This window comes from Nycticebus coucang, chromosome 22 (genome assembly GCF_027406575.1).
Source record: "Nycticebus coucang isolate mNycCou1 chromosome 22, mNycCou1.pri, whole genome shotgun sequence".
In the NCBI taxonomy this organism is placed as follows: domain Eukaryota; kingdom Metazoa; phylum Chordata; class Mammalia; order Primates; family Lorisidae; genus Nycticebus; species Nycticebus coucang.
The window spans coordinates 18,287,690-18,305,387 of record NC_069801.1 but is presented as its reverse complement, the minus strand read 5'-3'; the positions used below and the strand labels follow the sequence as shown (position 1 = coordinate 18,305,387).

At 52.2% G+C, this 17,698-nt stretch overlaps 1 protein-coding gene across 1 annotated transcript in view; it reads left to right on the top strand.

The window, feature by feature from the left end:
• The first annotated feature begins 1,431 nt into the window (after positions 1–1,431).
• Positions 1,432–17,698, top strand: part of MYOM3 (myomesin 3) — a 55,711-nt gene continuing 39,444 nt past the window's right edge. The window contains exons 1-7 of the mRNA XM_053575143.1: positions 1,432–1,586; positions 4,601–4,779; positions 5,007–5,087; positions 6,158–6,317; positions 6,859–7,016; positions 12,072–12,167; positions 16,046–16,134. Coding sequence (XP_053431118.1) covers positions 4,619–4,779; positions 5,007–5,087; positions 6,158–6,317; positions 6,859–7,016; positions 12,072–12,167; positions 16,046–16,134 — 745 coding nt within the window. The 5' untranslated portion in view covers positions 1,432–1,586; positions 4,601–4,618. The remainder of the gene's footprint in view (positions 1,587–4,600; positions 4,780–5,006; positions 5,088–6,157; positions 6,318–6,858; positions 7,017–12,071; positions 12,168–16,045; positions 16,135–17,698) is intronic.

Below are 17,698 nucleotides of genomic sequence, written 5' to 3'. Positions count from 1 at the left end.
AAAGCCGTCAGCATTCCTAGAGTTGTGGAGTTATTAGTAGAGCTTCCATTTAGCAAATGCTGAGCTGGCTACCAGGCACTGAGCTGGAGGCTTCAGATTTCTTAACTAAGTCTTTTCAATCAGACTGTAAGGCAGGAATTATTGTCTTTCGCTGCACAAATAATAAAACTAGAATGATTATGTGACTTGCCTGAGGTCATGCAGCTCACAGTAGTGGGGCCAGATTGGAAGGCTTGGTCAGTCTGACCCCAGGATGCACCCTGCCTGCCCAGTGCTCCTTTGTTCATCCTGACAGACCGCCTTTCAGGAGGGGGCTGGTAGATCTGTTTAAATGGCTGTGTTCTGCTGAATTGGAGGTTCAAGTCCTTCTTTGCTATAAGTACTGATTCACAGTCACCCCTTGAAGCAATATGGATATGTGTCTTGAAAAGCCCTTCTTGGGCTGGGTCAATGAAAGATGGAAGAGAAAAGCCAAATGCCCTCCCCCCCCAAAGATGCTGTCAACACTGTGGGCAGAGAGGAAGAGAAGCAGAAGGGCTTAGGACGGGGTTTCAAACAGGGCAGGAGATGAAGACTTTGGCTGAAGAGCTCACTAGCATGTGAGTGCAATCTCTCTCTCTCTCTTTCTCTCCAGTGAGTAGCCCCCAAGGTTCTAGGAAGAGTGATAGGCACATGTAGGTGGTCACCTGTGGTCCCAAGAAGAGGCCAGGGAAGGAAGCTATGCTCTCTGGACCGTGCTTCCTATCACCACCTTCTCCAAGCTATTCCATCCTGAGACCTGGCCTGGCACCTTCCTGGTCTCTCCAGTCATGACTGCCCATTGTCCCCTCTAGATTAAGGAGTCCTCCTTCTGCATCCCCAGTGTGCACCAGGCCTGGCACAGGTGGATGTGAGTGAATGTGACCGAGATGGAATTGAGACTGAGGGAGGTGGGCTCAGGAGGAAGCCCACACGTAACAGATGACAGGGTAGGGGCCATGTGAGTAACTGGTGGTAGACGCCAAAAGCCACACATTTCCATCTTACCCAGCGATAATTTAGTAGCACTAAAGACTTATTTCTAGGTCACATTTTATCTTCATGACATCCGGATGTTCAGTCTTGAGGTCTCCATTTTTTAGAAGGGGAATCAGATTGGAGAAGCTGAATGTTTTTCCCAGGGCACCCAGCCCAGCCAGGAGGAGAATTCAGATCTGAAGTCCCAACAGCTGGGAACTATGCTGGATCCACCTCCCACCTCACAGGCCTGAGCCGTCCTTTCCACTGTGACAGGGGCAAGAGTCAGGCTGAGGCATCCCTGAGAGGAGGAGGAGCGGGCATGGGGGCGGGGTGGGGGCCAGCTCCACCTGTTGCTGCCACCCAGCAGTGCTGGCAGGACAGAGCTGTCCCTCCCCACTCGGCCCCACACCATAGTTCTCTTCCATTGTCATCGTACTGTCACAGTGCTGCTATATTTAAGACGGTGCAGGCTCCAGGATCACATTTTTCTCCCAGTCGCCGCTGAGCCAAGGGCAAGAAGAGACCCAGGACCCTCTCACCCCCTGGAATCTTCTCCCCAGAGACTCCTAAGTGGGCAAGCTGCTTCTGTGAGTCACCTGCAGGGATCGGGGTGGGCAGATACACCTCCAGAAAATAAGAACTTCAGCTTTCCACTGGGTGGAAAGCAGTGATTCGTGTGTGTGTGTTGGGGAAAGAGAGATTTGTGTGTGTGTTGGGAAAAGGCCCCCTCAAAGTTAAAATGATGGATAGAATCTCAGAAATCCCTGCCCCATCCCATTGCTCCGAGTGGCGCTGGGTCTCCCAAGAGCTGAGTTTTCTGTCCTATTGAAAGCTGCACACATGTGTACACGCCTGTGTATACACACACACACACAAGGCCATGCTGGGAACTGAATTCTTTCCTGTGATGAAGCAGCAACTGGCAGGGACCAGGGTGAGCTGGCAAGACCCCCAAACTTACAGCAGTGCTGGCCGAGTTCTGGTTGGCCTACCCCACAGGCAGGGAAGGGAGCTAGCCCTCAGATCCCAAGTCTTAGATCCGGAAAGGATCTCGCCCAGTGCCCCGGCTGATCAGAGGCCAGCTCGGAACTGGAGCCTCTGAGAAGCTGGTAGAGCCACCCACTAAAATCATGTTCCAGCTGGTACAGACGCTGTCTCTGCTTCCTCCTACCCAATGCAGCCTCTGCCATCATTCCCCAGAGGGATCTTGAAAAACCTCCATGCATTTCTCTTCCCCTCTTGGGGAAGGGGAGAGGCCTCCTAGGGATGCCTGTTGGAGGGCTGTGAAGCAGATTAAGGATTGGGTGGAAAGAAGAGTCGTTGGACAACCTGGTCCTGTGGGGAAAGGGCAGGGAGGCTGCAAACCTGTCCCTGCTTAATCCTGAGCATCAGTCAGTGCTTTAAAAAGAATCCATGCCTCACCCGCTAAAGCCAGAAGTCTGATTGCCTGAGGCCCTGAGGTCAGGGATGTGCGCCAGCCCTGGTCACCCTGCTAATCAGGAACAGAGCACCCAGGGGAAGGGAGCCAGAAGCTGACGCCAGGGAATGTTAACTCTAAGCTGCTGGGGCCAGGGCCACATTGTCCCAGGAAAACTGGGGGTATGAGGGGACCTTGCTCTGCCTAGGGTAGCACCTAGCAGCTCTCCTCCTGGACTACGAGGGGAAAGGGCAGAATGAGCAGGGCTGGCCACTTCTCTGGGCACGGAGAGACCTTCTTCCATCGGGAGGGCCTATATGTGAAGCCGAAGAGGGTGGCTGTCCCATTATGTTCAGCTGAGGCTGAGGGCAGGCGCCAAGGGAGCTTTAGGGGCAGCCCTTGGTCCCAGCTAACACTGTGGTAATCCACCCTCTTTCCTGGTTCCCACAGCTGTGGACGCCCAAAGGCAGCAAACTTTTAGGAACTGGAAAGAGTAGATGCCCACTAAGGCTGGCCCTCAGCAGCCCAAGCCCCGCAACACTCCCCAGAAGGCCCCTTCCAAGTCAAGTGATCTTTGATGGGCCAGTGGGCTCAGATTCCACATCACAGACTTAGATAAATGGTCACCCAGGTGCTGTTTTCACACCCCAAGTTCAGAGGACAGTCTACACACACACACACACACCCCGACACCTGGCCCCTCCAGAAAGGTAGGGGCCAGACAGAGCTGACAGGAGAGGCGGGCAGTGGTGTCTCCTCTTCTCTTTCCCTCCCAAGCCTGGGCAGGGATCCTCCTAGGTCAGAGCTGACCAGGATTCCCACCTGGACGAGATATGAAAGCCACCCCAGGGGCCCCAGATTCATAGCAGACACCAAAGCCCAGATCTGAGGAAGAGCTGAGTGCCAAAACCCAAAACCACCTCCCTTGTCTCTCCGTACCCACGAGCCTCCTCCAGATCAATTTGATCCGGCCCTACTGAGCACCATCTGGGGCCTACACCTGAGCCTCAGGAACGCAAAGGAGGATCTACATGTTGTGATCCACTTAGGAGAAGGGTCTGTGGTCCACTGTGTTCTCAGCCCCAGCCAAGGCCTGGGCTTGAGCAGACATCAGATGCAGAGGTCAGGAGGCCCAGGGGCCTGGCAGTCACGGCCCCAACACCAACTAGCCAGTGACCATAGGCAAGTGCTTCCCCCCCTCAGTAGTAAAATGAGATAACAGGGCTGTTGTCCTTTGAGTTATTGCAGGGATTGTGGATTATGCATGTGAAAACTCCCAGGGTGGGGCCTAGCACACAGGAGGTGCTCACTATTGTTACTTTTAATTCACATACAACATTGTGGAAGAGTAAAGATGCACAGATGCAAAATAATTAAACTGGATGAGGAGGCATTTTCTGAATCAGAGCTAAACTGTGCAGTACATATTAAAAGTACAAAAAGGACTAGAGTAGGGAGAGTTCTAGATGGCCTATAGTTTTTTAGCAGGGCTTCTTTAAAAAATACCAACTTCTGACCCTTACATAGTACTTAGTAAGTGTTAGGCACTCATCTAACCTTTACAACTACTCTGGTAGTTGTTGGTTGGACCATTTTACAGATGAGAAAACCAAGTCATAGAATTCTGCAAAAGGTCACGTGTTTGTAAGTTGGAGTGAGGAGCTGGGATCACACCTGCTGGGCTGGGCCCGGGCCTCTGTGATTAACCACTGTGCCTACTGGAGCATTCTCAGCTTGGCCTTTGAAGCATCGCTGGAGTTAAGCTCTCCCAGGGGAGGGGAAGGGTGCTCCAGGAGTGGAACCAGCATGGCAGGACTGAATGAGGACTGTGCAGGAACAGGGAGGACACTTGTCCATTTTGAGCCACAGACACAGCCAAAGCTCGCCCCAGATCCTGCAGTAAGCCAAGGGCAGGTCTGCAGCTAGAAGCATCTGGAAGCCAGGGTCTGCTCCCTTATGTGGGGCTCATTTAGCTGGGAGGAGGTCCATGCTGTCGGGGAGAAGCCAGGCTCAGAGCCCGAAGCCTGTCTCCGTCACCTTGGGCAGGTCCCTCTCCTTCTCAGGCTTCAGCCCCCCTGTCTGCCCACCCCAAGGCCCACCAGCCTCCCAGAGATGTTGGGAAGACAGCACAGGAAAGGATGGGCAGGTACCTGCTAGAATGACCATGGACCTTGGCCTTGACAGGTGGTTGCTCTTGTAGCTATGACTCTGCCCCACAACCCCGGAAGTGTGGGGGACCCTCAGCCCCGCCAGGCCATGGAGGTCCACAGGCTGGAACACCGGCAGGAGGAGGAGCAGAAGGAGCAGCGGGAGCATAGCCTGCACATGGGCTCCTCTGTGCGGAGGCGGACCTTCCGCAGCAGGTGGGAGCACAAGGCCCCAGGCGGAGGAGGCAGACACAGCCCTGCCCTCCGGAGGCCCCTGATCAGAGGGGAGGAATAGCCTTTCCCTCTGGAAACCCTGTCTAAGGGCGGATGGCCCGGCCTCACCTGCGTGCACCCTGAGGTTGAGGTGGGTGGATGCAGCCCTCGCCTCCGGGAGCCCCCAGCTCATCCTGCAGGAGCCATTAACTCCCCCCTCCTGGACGCAGTGAGGAAGAGTACCAGTTCACGGCCGCCGACTATGCCCTCGCTGCAGCCCTGGCTCTGACAGCCTCCTCCGAATTGTCTTGGTAAGTTAGGTGACCTTCCCAGGGGACCCTGCCTGAGGGGGAGCCATCCTGTCAGGTCCTCTTACTTCCTGCTGGGCCCCCACCCTGAGCTGAGAGAACCCGCCCAAAATTACACATCTAGAATGGGGCTATCAACAGGAGTGTAAGCCCTGGGCTGTCTGCCTGGGCCCACATGTGGCCCTCTAGAAGGTCCACATAGCAGTGAGGGACTGTCCCCAAGGGAGAGGATGGGGGCCCTACTTCACCCATGAGCTTCATGTGGGAAGGGCTGGGAGTGGCAGGGAAGGAGCGAGTGAACCAGCCCCAGTTTCACACAGGAGCCCAGAGCCTGGAAGGCCCCTGAGCATGACAGCCTCGAGCATCGGGGTCTGGCTTGGGCAGGGCCCTGGCCTGGAAGGCCTGGGTCATGGTCCTGACTGGTTGGAAATAACTCAGTGAGGCTCAGTACCTGCCTGGCAGGATAGACTAATGCCTGCCCACTTGGCCTTAGTGAAAAAAAGTCACAGTTTTTATTTGTTTGTTTTGGGGTTTTGTTTTTGTTCTTTTCTTTTCTTTTCTTTTTTTTGAGACAGAGTCTCGCTCTGTCGCCATGCTATCAGCCCAGCTCACAGCAACCTCAAACACCTGGGCTCAAGCCATCCTCCTGCCTCAGCCTTCCAAGTAGCTGGGACTACAGGTGCCTGCTACAACACCTGGCTAATATTTTCTATTTTTAATAGAGATGGAGTTCTGACTCTTGTTCAGGCTGGTCTTGAACTCATAAGTTCAAGTGATCTTCTCGCCTCAGCCTCCCAGAGTGATAGGATTATAGGCATGAGCCACTGCACCTAGCTGCCCAAAGGTTTTTGAAAGAGCATCACAAACTGTAATGATAGGCAAGTGTTTATTACACACTGACTGTAAGCTGGGCCCTCTCAGGGAGTTTTGGAGACAAAAGAGAGTATAAAGTTGCACTTGTTCCCCAAAAGCTTCTGGTGCATCTGGCCCTGCTGGGTGTGAGGAGGGAACTTGCCAGGCTGCCCCATGCCCTTCTGGCCCTGCCTAAGCTCCTGTGGCCTCTGTCCCTGCAGGGAAGCCCAGCTGAGACGCCAGACCTCCACCGTGGAGCTGGAGGAGCGCGGGCAGAAGTGGGTGGGCTTCGGCAATGACTGGGAAAAGACCGAGATTGCTTTCCTGCGGACACACCGGATGCTGCGCCAGAGGTGTGACCGGAAGGCGCTGAGACGGCGGGTGAGGGGCCCTGGGGAGCCTCCGGGCCGGGACAGAGGCTGAGCCCTGGGTTTGAACCTGTGCCCCCACCTGCCAGCTATGTGACCAGGGGCTATCGAGTCACTATTCCTGAGCCTCAGTGCTCTCATCTGTCTTGTTCCCAGTCCTGAGGCGGGATTTATGTGAGATTGGGTTTGTAAGGTGACTGCCAGTGCTGAGAACACAGAAGAGGTCTGAGATCTAAGCCACTCTTGGCACCCTCCCCAGATCACACTTGTGTGGGCTTTCTCAGTGCCCATGTTGACTACGACCCACAGTGGGTGGAGAGATGTTATTATCATCCCATGTCACAGATAGGAATATTGAGGACCTGTCTGTGGTCCCACAGCTGGAGAGCAGAAAGGTCAGGCCTTGATCCCAGCCCCGCGCCCTCCCCACTGGCCCACACTGCCTCAGCTGGTGCTGAGGAGGGTGCCGCCTCTGGAGTCTGGGTGTCTGGGGGAAGGCGATGGCTAAGAGGTGGTCCCTGGAGCATCAGAGTCACACACTCTCCTGCCTTCAGATGGAGGAGAAGGTCCAGGAGACCAAGGAGCTAAGGGAGCTGTGCTCAGGCCGGGGGCCATGGTTCTGGATACCTCTGCGCTCCCACGCTGTCTGGGAGCACGCCAATGTCCTGCTGACCTGCACCATCTATGGCTCACCACCACCCCAGATCACCTGGTAAGCCACCCTGGGGTGCGAGGGTGGTCCTCACCCTGACTCCATGCTTGGGGTCCCTGGGGTCATGTGAGTGCATGTTCCTTATAGCCTGAGTTCTTGTGGCCTTAGCAAACCCACAGACCCATGGACCCTGAGCTTTGCTCACCCCTCAAATAGGGCAGCAACTGCCAGAGACTAGGGCCTGGATTATTCTTAGCTGTTCCCAGCCAGCCTGGGCCTGGAATTCTGGGCCCCTGGGGCTGGAATTCTGGGCCAGCCCTCATAAAATAAGACTCTGGTGGCATGAGAAGACAGCTGCTCTGAGCTGGGTGTCTCCAGGGCTGGGGGATGATGGTGGGAGGCAGGGCAGGGGCCAGGAGCAGGGGAGAAGGTGGGGAGGGCAGGGCCTGCAGCCAGAAGGAGCTCAGGCCTGGGGTGGGGAGTGCTGTGCTCCAGGCCTGGTTCTCCCTCTCCTAACTCAATGTGCAGCCTCAGCCAGCATTCTTAACCTGTCTTGTCCTGCCTCAGTTTCCTATTCTGTAAAATGGGTTGAAGACCTCCTGTCCAGCCTACATGCAGTGAGGATTTAATGCCGTGACAGCATGGAAGCCCTCAGAACTTGAAAAGTATTGGGAAATCAGGAGATGCCATTCCTGGGAGCGCAGCCATAGCAGAACCCCAGAGGCAGGGGTAGGGGGCAGGCTTTGCTGGGGGAGGGGAGGGGAAGGACACGGGGCCCCTGCACAGGCAGAGTCACGTCCTAGTTCTCAGTTTTACCACAGGAGGAGGCAGGCGTGCCATTTCCACAGCTGAGCCACTGTTTACTGATTTCCTCTGGGTCCAAGACCATTACCAGGCACCTTGTAATGCCTGGGCGAGGAAGGGGTTTTAGCAAATATTTCCCGAGAGGATCATCTGTCCCACAACCTGACTCAGACACGGGGCTGCAGAAATGAACCAGACACAAACTTACCCTCAGGGAACTCTCAGTCCGGAAGAGAAACAGCAGCCTTATAGGAGATATGGGAGATCAAAAAAGTGGGGGTGACAGGAGGAAGTGGCTGCCTTGGCCAGAAGGATCCAGCAAGGCGTCTCAGAGGAGATGGTATAGGGCCAGATCGTGAGGGTGAACAGACTGTGGTCTGATAGGGAAGAAGACACGCTCATGAGCAGCTGAGAACACGAGGAAAGCAGTGGCATCTTACACCAAAGTCCACATCGTGCTGACCCAGCACCTCACTATGGCTGAGTATCAAGGCCACTCATGAGGAAGGGACGATTTATTATCCCCATTTCAGAGGTGAGAGAGGTAGTGTGACTCTCCTAAGGTCACACAGCCAGTGTGAGCCAGGATTCAAACTCAGGTCTCCTGCCTCTAGCCCATCAAGGCTCAGAGAGGTAGTGTGACTCACCTAAGGTCACACAGCCAGTGTGAGCCAGGATTCAAACTCAGGTCTCCTGCCTCTAGCCCATCAAGGCTCAGAGAGGTAATGTGACTCACCTAAGGTCACACAGCCAGTGTGAGCCAGGATTCAAACTCAGGTCTCCTGCCTCTAGCCCATCAAGGCTCAGAGAGGTAATGTGACTCACCTAAGGTCACACAGCCAGTGTGAGCCAGGATTCAAACTCAGGTCTCCTGCCTCTAGCCCATCAAGGCTCAGAGAGGTAATGTGACTCACCTAAGGTCACACAGCCAGTGTGAGTCAGGATTCAAACTCAGGTCTCCTGCCTCTAGCCCATGAAGTCCCTGAACCAGCTTAGAGAATAGGAAAGGGATCATTACAGCTGTCATTTTTCTTCAAGCACCATAATGCTTCCAAAGTCAGAGAAATAGAAGGCACTTTTGCCAGGAGCTGTCGAGAAAGGCTTTGTGAGGGAGCTGGCACTGGGGCTGGTCATGGCCAGCTGGCATTTATTCAAAAAGGACGCCAAGCACCTTGCTGGGTGCTGGGATTCAGTGGGGACCGAGGTGGTTCCTGGGTGCAAATTGTTGGTCCAAGTAGGAGGATGCTGGCAGCACCTGTCTAGGCTAAGTGGAAGTCAGCACCTCAGCTGTCCTGGCCCTGAAGCCATGTCCTGCCCGGTCCTGGCCCAGAGGCCCATGGCTAAGGCATTCTTGGAAGCCTCTCGGGAGGGGGACTTGTTTCCACCCCTGCCAACAAGGTTGCCACAACAGGGAGGTGAGCATTCCTGACACACAGTGGGAGCCGAGGGCAGGCCCACCTCCAGTCAGAGTGGCTGGGGTGGCACCGGTGCTCCTGGTTGTCTCAGGATGGGATCTGCCCTGTCCAGGCACTGGTGGAGACCCAGCCCTGGATCAGGGTCCTTTCCCTTCCCTTCGCTTCCTTTCTTTTCTCTTCCCTTCCCTGGCTCACCCGGCTTGTCAGGGGAGTCTGTTCACTCAGCAATTATTGAACACCTCCTAAATGCTGAGGCACTGAGAAGACTCAAACACACAGCCTTGAGAGAAGCACACGGCAACGCATTCAGTGGCCCCCATTTATCCAATGGGACTAACTTGAATCAGCATCCTTGAGAAAGAACGAAACTTGTCATGAAAGGCCAGAGAGGGGTTTGCTTTCATGGCGGGAAGTCAGGGAGGAGCATCTCCTGGCGCTGTGTGAAGGAAAGCAGGGACTCCTCAAGCCAGAAAGCTCTAAGCCCTGAGAGGCACCAGGGGCCTGGCCAGGGGTACAAGGAGGGAAAGACCAGAGCAGAGGACGGGGAGTGCTGGAAGGTGGCTGGGCCAGAGCTGGGCATCACGAAAGCTAAGCCAGGAAATCCTGGAGACACCGGAGAGGCGAGGAGGGCGCCGCCCCCCACAGTCCTCACCTCCAGGGTCTGAGACGAAGAGAAGCTTCCACCACATTCCGAGGGAGGACTGGTGTTAAGCAAGGCCCACTCTGGCCACATTCACCACAGAAATGGGTCTTGACGTTAGAATCAATCTCTCAGTCCACGTCCTACTAAAAAAAGTAAACTTTAACACCAAAATATGTGAGGAAATAAGTTAGATAAATAATAAAAATCTCACGCTGTGGGCGGCACCTGTGGCTCACTCGGTAAGGCGCCGGCCCCATATACCGAGGGTGACAGGTTCAAACCCAGCCCTGGCCAAACTGCAACCAAAAAATAGCCGGGCGTTGTGGCGGGCGCCTGTAGTCCCAGCTACTCGGGAGGCTGAGGCAAGAGAATCGCTTAAGCCCAGGAGTTGGAGGTTGCCGTGAGCTGTGTGAGGCCACGGCACTCTACCAAGGGCCATAAAGTGAGACTCTGTCTCTACAAAAAAAAAAAACTCACGCTGTGATGAGGTCCTCCCTGAGCCAGGCCCTGGACTGGACTCCTGCGTCAGTTACCTCTGTTAATGTTGTTTGGTCACTGGCAGCCACATAGGCCCATCCACACCATTCCTCCTTCAAGGGCCTGACTGTAGGTGGGAGACTGAGGCCCAGAGATAGGGTGGGAGAAGCGTTGGTTGAGGTCTCTGGCTCTTCAGGCTGGGCCAGAGCAGCAGCTGATGCTTTTCCCAGGAGACACATTGTTAGCCAGGCTGAGGTTTCTGAAATGTTCGTGACAGGTGTCTGATGGGGGTCCTGACCCTGGCTCCCAGCTGCTGGGACAGCTGGAAAAATAGGTACCACCCTCCCCATGGGAGACCTAGCTGGGCTCCTTTTGGAAGAGGGCCAAGGCTTAAGGTTGTGTGCTGGAATGTGGGTGTGGTGCTGTTTGGTTGCCATGGAGACAAACAGAGTGTGCAGGGCCAGGTCCGGGGAAGGCAGCACACTGACACTCCAGATCACTGGGCACCTCTTTCAGCAAAGCCTCCTCTTCAACCTCAACCATCACCACTGGGCATCCTCCACATGAGACCATCCATTCAGCAGCCTTGAGGACTTAGAAGCCCAGAGAGGGAGACTGAGTGGTCCAAGGTCATACAGCAAGCTGCATCAAGAACCTAGGCCTCCTACCTGTGACTGACACTCCCCTGCCTGGACTCCTTAGGCCTCCAGACACCCAGGCCAAACCCTGTCTAGTTCACACATCAGAACAAGAACCCCAAGTTCACAAAAAACACCCTGCCACATCCAGGGCGTGGTTGTGTGCTTGACCACCCTCGAGAATGATCAGGGGATTTTAAAAATACTGATGCCTGAGTTCCCCCCACCCCAGAATTCTGATTTCATTGATCTGGGATGCAGGCTGGGCGAGAAATTGTGTGGGGTTTTTTAACAGATTAATCGAGACAGAAGCTTATTTTTCTTCCACCTAAATGTCAACATAGAGCTGCTGTGGCTATTCTGCTCCCCAGGGTCAGTAGGGACTCAGATTCCTCCAGCTCACTGGGCTGCAGGTGCGAGACAGCAGCCATCACAGCCCTGTTTCTGCTGCAGGACAGAGGAAGGATGATGAGAAAGCGGGCAAAGGGTGCTGTCACAGGAGCAGCCACTTGACACTTGTCCTCACTTGCTATCACCAGTCCTAGCTCATATATATGACCACACTTGGCAGAAAGAGAGGTGAAGAAACATGTCATATATGGGGTGGCCCAGGGGAAAATTTTATCAAGAATGGCTATTGGAGGACAATTAGCAGTTTCTTATGCAAATTCCCAAAGGCTTATGTTCAAAAACTCAACATAGAAATTTTCAACAGCTCCTCAGGTGATTGTAACAACAGCCAAAATAAAGAGCAGCCATTCTGAAGGGTTGGCAAGGCAGGTAGGGGTTGGGGGTACCTTCCCTGGCAAGCCCCGTCAGAGAGGAGGAAAAAGCTGGGGTGGCCCTGCTAGGGTGAGGGGCTACTGCTCCCTCTTCTCTGCCCCCCAAAGGGGAACAAATCCTTGAGCATCTGTAGTGTATAGAGCCTCCTGTGAGGCTGGAGCTATTATACTCCCATTTCACAGAGGAGGACAACTGAGATTCAGTTTAGTTCAATGGAAGTGCTGCCCTGGGTCACATAGGCAAGTAACACAAAACTGAGGTTGGAATCCAAGCCTGAGAGGCTCCCGCCCCCTTAGATACCACACTGAACCACTTAGAACCACACCGCCTGTCACTGACCACAGAATCTCCACAGGTACAAAAATGACATGCGAATCGATCCTCGCCTCTTTCCTGCTGGGAAGTACCGGATCACCAACAACTACGGGCTGTTGACCCTGGAGATTAGAAGGTGAGTCTGTGAATCCGGAGGGATCCACAGCCCCCAGACTTTACCATTACCAAAGCCAGAGCAGGGTCCCAAGCTTCCTCAGAGCTGTGTCCTCAGCGTGTCTCGCCTTTAGAAACAACTGGGGGGCTCGTCAAAATACTGATTCCAGGGCTGGGCCCTCTAGAGGTTCAGATTAACTTGGTTTGGAGTGGGGCCCAGGAATCAGTATGTAATAGGCACTCACCCTGTGTGGTTCTGATGCCTTGGAATACACTCGGAGACACGTGGACTCTGAGATTTAATAGCGAATGCTGAGCTGAGAAAGCAAGGTGCTAGCTGACAGAAAACATACATATGTGCAAACACATACAAACATACACACGCGTGCAGAAGGAAGCAGTTAGAGAGGCGAGGGTTGGGCCTTTCAGCAGATGGTGAGTCTTTTTTTTTTTTTTTATTGTTGGGGATTCATTGAGGGTACAATAAGCCAGGTTACACTGATTGCAATTGTTAGGTAAAGTCCCTCTTGCAATCATGTCTTGCCCCCATAAAGTGTGACACACACCAAGGCCCCACCCCCCTCCCTCCTTCCCTCTTTCTGTTCCCCCCCCATAACCGTAATTGTCATTAATTGTCCTCATATCAAAATTGAGTACATAGGATTCATGCTTCTCCATTCTTGTGATGCTTTACTAAGAATAATGTCTTCCACGTCCATCCAGGTTAATACGAAGGATGTAAAGTCTCCATTTTTTTTAATGGCTGAATAGTATTCCATGGTATACATATACCACAGCTTGTTAATCCATTCCCGGGTTGGTGGACATTTAGGCTGTTTCCACATTTTGGCGATTGTAAATTGAGCTGCAATAAACAGTCTAGTACAAGTGTCCTTATGATAAAAGGATTTCTTTCCTTCTGGGTAGATGCCCAGTAATGGGATTGCAGGATCAAATGGGAGGTCTAGCTTGAGTGCTTTGAGGTTTCTCCATACTTCCTTCCAGAAAGGTTGTACTAGTTTGCAGTCTCACCAGCAGTGTAAAAGTGTTCCCTTCTCTCCACATCCATGCCAGCATCTGCAGTTTTGAGATTTTGTGATGTGGGCCATTCTCACTGGGGTTAGATGATATCTCAGGGTTGTTTTGATTTGCATTTCTCTAATATATAGAGATGAGGAACATTTTTTCATGTGTTTGTTAGCCATTTGTCTGTCGTTTTTAGAGAAAATTCTATTCATGTCTCTTGCCCATTGATATATGGGATTGTTGGCTTTTTTCATGTGGATTAATTTGAGTTCTCTATAGATCCTAGTTATCAAGCTTTTGTCTGATTGAAAATATGCAAATATCCTTTCCCATTGTGTAGGTTGTCTCTTTGCTTTGGTTATTGTCTCCTTAGCTGTACAGAAGCTTTTCAGTTTAATGAAGTCCCATTTGTTTATTTTTGTTGTTGTTGCAATTGCCATGGCAGTCTTCTTCATGAAGTCTTTCCCCAGGCCAATATCTTCCAGTGTTTTTCCTATGCTTTCTTGGAGGATTTTTATTGTTTCATGCCTTAAATTTAAGTCCTTTATCCATCTTGAATCAATTTTTGTGAGTGGGGAAAGGTGTGGGTCCAGTTTCAGTCTTTTACATGTAGACATCCAGTTCTCCCAATACCATTTATTGAATAGGGAATCTTTCCCCCAAGGTATGTTCTTGTTTGGTTTATCAAAGATTAGGCGGTTGTAAAATGTTAGTTTCATTTCTTGGTTTTCAATTCAATTCCAAGTGTCTATGTCTCTGTTTTTGTGCCAGTACCATGCTGTCTTGAGCACTATGGCTTTGTAGTACAGACTAAAATCTGGTATGCTGATGCCCCCAGCTTTATTTTTGTTACAGAGAACTGCCTTAGCTATATGGGTTTTTTTCCGGTTCCATACAAAATGCAGAATCATTTTTTCCAAATCTTGAAAGTACGATGTTGGTATTTTGATAGGAATGGCATTGAATAGGTAGATTGCTGTGGGAAGTATAGACATTTTTACAATGTTGATTCTTCCCATCCATGAGCATGGTATGTTCTTCCATTTGTTAATATCCTCTGCTATTTCCTTTCTGAGGATTTCATAGTTTTCTTTATAGAGGTCCTTCACCTCCTTCGTTAGGTATATTCCTAGGTATTTCATTTTCTTTGAAACTATGGTGAAGGGAGTTGTGTCCTTAATTAGCTTCTCATCTTGACTGTTATTGGTGTACACAAAGGCTACTGACTTGTGGACATTGATTTTATATCCTGAAACATTACTGTATTTTTTGATGACTTCTAGGAGTCTTGTGGTTGAGTCTTTGGGGTTCTCTAAGTATAAGATCATGTCGTCAGCAAAGAGGGAGAGTTTGACCTCCTCTGCTCCCATTTGGATTCCCTTTATTTCCTTGTCTTGCCTAATTGTATTGGCTAGAACTTCCAGCACTACGTTGAATAGTAAAGGTGACAGAGGACAACCTTGTCTGGTTCCAGTTCTAAGAGGAAAAGCTTTCAGTTTTACTCCATTCAGTAAAATATTGGCTGTGGGTTTGTCATAGATAGCTTCAATCAGTTTTAGAAACGTGCCACCTATACCTATACTCTTCAGTGTTCTAATTAGAAAAGGATGCTGGATTTTATCAAATGCTTTTTCTGCATCTATTGAGAGGATCATGTGATCTTTATTTTTGCCTCTGTTAATATGGTGGATAACGTTTATAGACTTGCGTATGTTAAACCAGCCTTGCATCCCTGCAGATGGTGAGTCTTAAGCTTGATTTTGGAGGAAGAGGCAGGCTGCGTGGAGGGCATATAAAAGTACAATCCTCCAAATGTACGTGTCATTCATGTGAGCTACCGCATGTCAAGGTCCTCCTGGTGCCAAGCCCTGTACTAGGTGCTTTGTGCATATGATCAGTAATCCTTACTGGCCCGCCCACAGGGAGGCATGGTCATCCCACGTCTCAGGGAAGAGACAGGCTCCGAAAGCAAAGAGTCTTGCACAGCTAGCCCCAGGCAGGGCCTGGGTTTGAGCAAGTTCTCTTCATCTGGATTGTTTTCAAAATACCAAGCCCTCCATCTCAACCAACTCTGACTTCAAAGACACAAAGACAAATAGGACATTTGCTTCTCAGAAGCAAAGTGGGGCTACATGGTTAAAAATACCTGAGCATGCAAAGTGAGAACAGGGAGGTGCCCCACGGGCTGCACAGTCGGGGAAGGTGTGCAGACCAGGGAGCCTCGAGGGGCAAATGAGGCTGGCCCTTGAAGCAGGGGGGATTCCTGCCCTGAGTGACCAGGGTAAAAAGGAGGCACTGTGGGGCCTCTGTGCTTGCTGATGGGGCCAGATGTGCCACATGCTACCACCTACTCTCTGTCACCAAGGTGCCCCTGGGCTGCAGCTGACCTAAGCTTTCACTGGGAACACAACATGTGGGCTTCTGGGCCAGTTCTGTGCCGATCCGCAGTGTGCTTCAGCTAAGTCTGTCTGGTTCTCTGTTCATCATCTGAAAGGATGATGCTCCTGCTCCAGAATTCTGGTTTGCAGCTGAGTTGGATTCCAGTCACTGTGTGACTCTGGATAAGTCACTTAACCTCTCTGATCCTCCAGAGTCAGCAGTAGCAATGCAACGTGGCACATCGTATTTTTGAAGCACTTTTCCCTGAGGTGGTTTAGGTGGTGTTATATCCCTAGTTTTTCAGAAGACATGGAAACATGGAGAGCTACAGTCACCAGCCCAAAGACACACAGCCTTTCACAGACAGCGCCCAAGTCTTCCCCTTGCACCATGAGGCTTTCCTTTAACCCTTTCCCACGGAGGACTTGTGGGGACTTGTGCTTCCCACAGAGCCCAGCAGTCTCAGAGGGCAACTTCTCCCTCTCTTCTTTTCAGATGTACCCTTGAGGACTCAGCCACCTACACCGTGAGGGTGAAGAATGCCTTCGGCCAAGCCTCCTCCTTCGCCAAAGTCCTCGTCCGCAGTGAGTCCTCCCATCCCCAACAGGCCAGCCTGGACCACAACAAACCCACGTGGAGCAGATGAGGACATGGGTCTGTTTCCGACCCTAGGAAGGACTCCTAACCCAAGGGTGTTTAGCCTGACATTGGGTGGCCAGGGTAGCGGTGGAGACTCCCACTGCCCTGGGGCCCTTTGGAGCCAGTGAGACTCTTCTGTTTCAGCCTCGCAGGGGCAGCACTGCCAGCTTTGGGGGTGATGTTGTGAGGCATGGGTGAGGCAGGATCATCTTGCCCCTGTAGACTGGTGCCAAGAGCAATTACGACGACAGGGGAAGGGAACTAACCTTTTTGAGCTCTCGTTACATACCAAGCACACTTAATAGTACCTGATTCTGTCCTGAGTTAGCTGGTGACAGGACTGGGACTGAATTCAGCTCTGTCTGCATGGATGGCATTTCTGTGTGAACTGGGTGGATGAATTAGAAAAAGGGGGCCCCTTTCTCCAGGCAAAAGTAGCCAGAACACACTGCTTGGCAAGTGGAAAACAGACTGGATTTCAGACACCGCGCCCTCTCTCAAAGGACACCTTTGTGCATTGTACAACCTATACAACTGTTCAAGGCAACCCTCCCTGCCGCCATGCTTATCCCACCAGGCTAGACTTAGGTCTGGATCCAGCTCAGGGCCTCTGGGAGGGTAGTGTCCTCAGGAACAAAGGCCAAGCCCCACAACCTCCCCACCTGACCTCAACTGCCCCAGTTGGGTTCTGGTGCATACTTCCCAGTTGGGAAGGGCTCAAGCCCTTCCTGGAGATTACCTTGTGGGCATTTAAAATCATAGCAGGGGAGCAGGGGATACATGAGTCAGCCAGACCCAAGTTCACGTCCTGGCTCTGACACTTACAGACTATGCAAACCTAGGAAACCACTTCACCTCTCTCAGCCTTTATTTCCTCATCCGTGAAAGGGGGAATCCTATCACCTCCCTCAGAAGCTCATGTTGCTTTAATGAGATGATACAGATAAGCTTGGCATGTGATAGGCTCCTGGGAAATAATAACTTACCCAACTACAACCAGGGCAGAGCACTGCCCAGGTGGCCACACTTCTGGACTCTTGAGAATGCTGTGCTTTGCACTTGGGGCCCCTGGGAGAGAGAAGCTCCCCCATCCCTCTCACCCACCCCACCCCCCACATACACACTCCTAAGGCAGCTGTCCTGGGCTGCAGACAGGTGGAGTCCAGCCCCCCTCCCTGCCTCTCATCAGACCTTGTTAAACTGTCCTGCACAGCCCTCTCCACCCTCTGTCCTGTTCCCCAAATAGCTCTCAGGAGGCAGCTGTCCTCACTGCCAGGCCAAGCTCTCTATGTGGAAATCTGAGCTGTCCCCATAGGCTGTGCCCAGAGTCAAGCCCAAGGTCAGACATTAGAGCCCCACCTCTCTCTGTCCGTCCTTCCTATCACTTCACCCAGATCCCTGTCCCTGCCTCCTCCAGGCCAGCACCTCTACGATCCCTGGGCTTATTCTTGGCTCCCAGACTCCCGTAACTTCCTGCTGAGAGCATCTGCTCACCGCCACCACCATCTC